The following is a 5655-nucleotide window of genomic DNA, read 5'->3' on the forward strand; positions in this document are numbered from 1 at the left end:
TTAAATTGTATTTACAAAAATTAAAAAATTTAACATAATTTCATATATTAATATCTTTATCAAATCATTCTTTAAGTTATATCGTTCAAAACTCATTTACCCACCCATCAAACATTCTGTCTATCAACTCCATCAAACATTATGTCTATCAACTTCAGCATTAAAATTATAAACATTACTTTACCAACATATAATAGTGTACACGATGACAACTTCATAATAAACATTCAGATCTTATTTATATGTAGATTCTGGCAAAAACTTATAGATAACATAATACATGATAGAGTAGCCAGAGAGAAGAACATAGTACATTATATGTCCACCTGCTACTCTTTTATTCTACACAAAATCATGATCAAAACAAACAACAAAATAAATAAATACAAGAAAACAGAGCGAGTTTTAACTTTTGTTTAGTAGCATATTGAACAAACCCACACTCAAAATTAAAGTACTTCTCTTGTACCATATTATTAAGGCTTTGGCTGCAGCTTCTTATACATACTAACCACATTTAGTAGAAGTCATCAAGTGACAAATTTTCAACAGAACCAAAGGTTTCAGTTGGGCCGATCCTTGAAAAATTAGTCATTGATCCGCCCAAAAAGTCAAGAGGACTATCATTTGAGAATGTAGTCTCATATATGAATGACATGCCTGTAGTGTCATTCAAAGCTGGGTAAGTCAAGCTGAAACAACCAGGTTTGCTAACTTCGTAATCATTAAGGAAGATATCATTTGCCATGTCGCTAGTTTCTTCCATAAATTCATCTTGATCAGAAACTTTCTTTGCTTGAATGACCTACAAACATGTAACATGTTAAATAACGTGATGATAAGAAATTGGTTATAGATCTTATTAGGTCTTTGAAAAGTTAACTCCATCTCTAAATCTGTTCATTTACAAAAATTACCTATATTTTTGTATACTATCTTATCCAAAGTAATAGATACTTAATTGACAGAATAAAAGGAAAAAAAAAAACCGGAGCATACATAATTATGATTTCGACTATCTTGGTAAACCATAATAGAATCTCCCATCCGAAGAGCATGTGCGTTAACAAATTCTCCTGAAAAGATTCAACACAGAATATACTATAATTAGTAATGTTCAAATATTTCGAAATAATTTGAACTTATAATATTAGTAATTTAATGACATACCAGTGTTTTCAAGGACGTACATGCGACTATTATTGTTGGGCCAAAATCTACATTTTTGGAAATCAATACAAGTAAATTTAAGTTTGTAGGATTAATAAATTAAAAAACTTAAACAGTACAGTTTGTTTAAATGAAAAGGTAAATTGTATATTCAACCAATGTTAATGTAAAACATAAGAAAAGTATTGTATATTCATTTTTTGTTTTATACCAAAAAAAATGACATACACTCTTCTACTATGCTATTAGATGGATGTAAGACCATGTTTTTATGAGATATAAGTTCACTTTTTTAGAAGGAAAGAGAACGAGTATAAACTATAAATTTCAAAATAAAATACAAGATAAGGATTCAAATAGATTCTCACTCTATTAATTTAACTGACCATAAATAATACACACCTGTACTTAAAACTCCAAACATGAATGCCATCGAGGTCATCCATGCTGATAAGAATTCCTTCCTTTGATTCAAGAGGAGGAAGAAAAGCCTCTGCTGCTTTCTGCAAATTATTTAGTTATCCTATATTATTTCATTCATTAAATATATAATACGATATATAATGTAATGAGTATAATTAGACTCCTTATAACACAATTGTATTTATTAAATTTAACAAAGTCAATGTCAGCGAAAAACAAACCTTTGGCAATACCATCCTCCTGAGAGAACTAACATCACTGTTCTTTAACTCCTTTTGAAAAAGGAATCTCAAGCTTGTATGATCAATTACCTAAAAGCACTCAAATAAAATTGTAAAGGTAATTTATGTTTTTATTCTAATAAAGAAATTTGCAATATTAAACTAGAGAATTTAGGTAAATGCCACTAAATGATGGAACAAAATATAGTAAATTATAACAAACATGTTACACCATTTATTAGCTTTAACTAAAATTTGTGTAACTAAAACACCACTATATGCTCCTCATATAAACATAAGATGAGTCCATACCTACTAGAGTGCCCAAAGCATTGTCTAACATGGTTAATACATGCCATCAATTACTAGAGTTTCCAAATTTGAAGTTATTAATTCAATGTTACACAACTAATTGTAATGTACAATTATTACAAATAGATGTGATTTGGAGTTGGATATTTTAGTGTATTTTTAAGTAGTAAAGCTACATATCCAAGTTTTTTTATGAACCAAGTTCAATCAAGTTAAATAATAAGACATAGAATAACTAATTTTTATTGATTTTAGACCAACTTAATTGATTAAAAGAAACACTTGGATGTATAACATTATTCATTTTTAAAATTACTTCAAAATACATAATTATAAAAGTTGTACACAAATTAGTTGATGTATATGTGTAAAAAATAAATTAAAAAAACACCAATTTTCAATTTATTTAAAGTATAACACCAACTATTTAGAAAACAAAAAGTAGGAATATTTAACTTCCAAGGATGAGAGTATTAATGAGATGAATCGGTTAGAAAAGTCACCAAAAAAAAAAAAAAAATCGGTTAGAAAAATCATGTAATCTATATTTGTATAAACGAGAGTATAAAAAGTAATTAAGAAAGTATGAAATTACATCTAAAAAAAATTATTGAACAAAACTAATATTATTTTCACAAGATAATTAGTATTTATTCGGACATAAACATATTATTGTTAGATCAAATTATTCAGATTATATATCACACTCATCTTTTATTTAATAAACTCTCTCGCCGCCTTAACTTGAAAGGGATATAGATAGACACCAATTTAAAGTGTGTAAAAAATTTTAAATTAAAATAAAACTGCCAAATATATTACAATAATTTTTAAGTTCCCATCGTAATTAATTTTTTTTTGGGCTCGTATCTTAACATCGTATAGATTATTTGTACTGTATAACTTCTTTTTAAAAAAAATTATCTTTTTTTTGTATTCGTCTAGGTTCTTTAGTAGTACAATCTGACACAAGTGTACTTGCTTGTAACTACTTGTTTTCATTCAATATGTATATATTTGACAACAAAAACAAAAAGAAACAAAGAATAGGAATAGTCCATCTTTTTAAGTTTCTTTTCCTTTTAAGTTTTGTAAAGAAGAAATTCAATTTTTAAAATAAATAAATAAAATAAAAATGACTGCTGGAGAACTATATATATGTACTCCAAGTCTATGTAGTTATTAAAAAAAATATAAATATACTCCAAGTCTATGCATAAATCTTGAAAAAATTTCTTGATTTGTCTCCTTCCACAACATTATTCAACAATAATCCTTAATTATAATGGTTCCAAAGGGTTTGAGAGATAGAATAAATCAATTTTTTAAAAACAGAACTGATTAAATTCCTGTGCTAGCTAGCTGTTTATTCAAAATATGTTGATCTCAACGATAAAGTATGAAAATTCTTAAAAGCCTTCTCATTCAGCATTGGAAAAGAGTAATAAAGATTGATTTAATTAAATAAGTTTGACAACCAATAAACACAAGAAGCACTTCTAAAAAGAAAGCACAAAGTTCATTCCTTTTTCTTTATTTTTTTTCCCTCTACAAATCCAACCATGACAAATAATGGTCATAATAATAATTTCTGAAACAACCAATTAATTCTTTTCTAAAAAACTCATAAGAAAAGAATTTTTTTTAAAAACAAAGGTAGCTAGATCTCCCAATTTTAATTAAATATGGACGCTTAATTGTTAGATCTTGTTCATGCTAAGGACTCGGAGAGAAAACAAAAATAATATTAAAAGAAAAAGGGGGAAATAAACTCACACGTGCGGGATTATGAGTAGGCACGTGAGGGGAGGTATTAGTAGTAGTGGAAGGACCAACAGCAGCAGAAGGAAGAAGAAGAGGAGGAGGAGAAAGTGTCGGTGGTGGTGGTGGTGGTGGTGTATCAGAAGATTGCCCTGAAGAAGAAAGAGGTGGAAAAAGAGTAGTGGTGGGGGTGGTGGTGTTAGCGTGGAACTGAAGGTGCATCAGTGTTGGTGAGGACCTCCTCCTCATCCTAGCCATTCTCCTCTTCCTATGCACGTTTCCAAAGGTGGCAACAAGCCCAACCTCCTGCTCCTGCTCCTGCTCCTGCTGGTACTGAATATCATGATGATGGAGGATCCGACCCGGTTCCGATGATGACCCGTTATGGAGAATGGTAGTAGTTATGATCCTGTTGGTGTTGGTGTTGTTCCCTTGAACGGTGACAGAAGAGGGAAGAAGGTCGTGAGCGTCAACACCTGCCACGAAGGCACAGGCCTCGGTTTTCTGAAGAAGCAAGTTTTCTCTTCCTTGTCCCTGATCCATCATCATTAGGGTTTTCCTTTTCTTTCTTTTTTTGGGGTGTCTCTCTCTATAAACAGTGGAAGTGGCTTTTGGTTTTCTGTTCTCTCTCTCTCTACGAGTGTGAGTGTTTGTGCAAATATGGATAGATGATGATAGAATGAATGAAAGAAAGAAAGAAAGAAAGGGTGTTATAAGGACGCTCGGCAATCACGAACGGGTGTGGGGTTTGGTGTTCAAACAGATCAATGGTGGACTGTCTTTCACACTCGGTTCAACACACACACACCCCTTCTCTTTATCTTCTATTTCTTTTTTTTTTTTTGGGGAATTTTTCTATTTTAGGCAAGGGTTTTTTTGAGTGTGTTGATTACAGGGACTGGTTTTTATGACATTTGTGCATCCTGCATTCTCCCAATTCCAATCCTCTCTCCCACTCTACCTCTACTACTCCACCCACTTTTACTTTTTTTTACCACAACATAAATTCTCTCTTTCTCTCTCTTGACAGATTTTTATTTGTAAATGGGTTATGGGTAATGGGGTTTGGATCATATCATATCATAGGAGTTTTGGTTGCAAAATGTGAGGAAGGTTCACGCTTAGATGGTTAAATGTTGGCTAGTTTCTTTTGGCTCTTTCTTTACCCTTACCCTCTGCTCTCTCTTTTTTCTCTTTCTAATAAATAATAACGAGGACAGATAGAGAAAATTAAAAGAAAGCAGGGAAAGGGGGTTAACTAAACTAAACTAGCTAGAAGAATGGTGTGGTGAATATGGGTTGGTGTAAGAATGGAACCAGGGTTGGCATAGGGGTTAGTGCGGTGGTGGTGGTGGTTAGAGAATGCCCAAACAGCTTATGACGGATGTATGGTGGATTCTGCCGAAACATGGGGCTTCAGAATCCACTCCACCTGTTGCAAAAGTTCTGATCTCTACACACCCCCACATTCACAGAATTGAAATCAATGGGACGTGAAGAGTGAGGGTGTTTTTGCCTTTGCACGCATTAATATTCCCCACACTCACTCACTACCATATACTATACACTCTCTTAGCTTAGCTTTATTATTATTTCTCTCGCATTTTCAAAATGAAATTAAATAGAGACATTTGCTTAACTTTAGGAGGAATGGTGGAAGAAAAGTGGGGGTATTGAACAACAACGGGAAGATGCTCCTGTGTTTTAAAGTTTTGATGGGAGAATGAAAACCAGGGTGCATGGTATGGACGACACAAAAAAACAGGTA

The 5655-nt window shown here is 31.9% G+C and overlaps 1 protein-coding gene across 1 annotated transcript; it reads right to left on the reverse strand.

Annotated features, from left to right (window-relative positions):
• Positions 1–213: 213 nt before the first annotated feature.
• LOC112697127 (B3 domain-containing transcription factor FUS3) lies at positions 214–5107 on the reverse strand. Its single transcript, XM_025750161.3, has 6 exons — positions 3903–5107; positions 1815–1904; positions 1573–1673; positions 1171–1217; positions 1000–1076; positions 214–805 (listed from the first exon to the last, which is right to left on the reverse strand). Exons 1-6 carry the CDS (start codon positions 4434–4436, stop codon positions 518–520), a joined length of 1137 nt encoding a protein of 378 aa, XP_025605946.1. The 5' UTR covers positions 4437–5107; the 3' UTR covers positions 214–517.
• Positions 5108–5655: the final 548 nt, after the last annotated feature.

The sequence above is a fragment of the Arachis hypogaea genome, chromosome 6, assembly GCF_003086295.3.
Source record: "Arachis hypogaea cultivar Tifrunner chromosome 6, arahy.Tifrunner.gnm2.J5K5, whole genome shotgun sequence".
Classification (NCBI taxonomy): Eukaryota; Viridiplantae; Streptophyta; class Magnoliopsida; order Fabales; family Fabaceae; genus Arachis; species Arachis hypogaea.

Bases quoted from the DNA above. Each gene is read 5' to 3' on its own strand.
- LOC112697127 (XM_025750161.3), bottom strand. From the start codon at position 4,436: ATGATGATGGATCAGGGACAAGGAAGAGAAAACTTGCTTCTTCAGAAA. The intron at 1,077-1,170 runs GTATGTCATTAA...GAATCTTTTCAG, and splicing joins GTACGTCCTTGAAAACACTG to GAGAATTTGTTAACGCACAT. The intron at 806-999 runs GTATGCTCCGGT...ACATGTTTGTAG, and splicing joins ATAGTCGAAATCATAATTAT to GTCATTCAAGCAAAGAAAGT.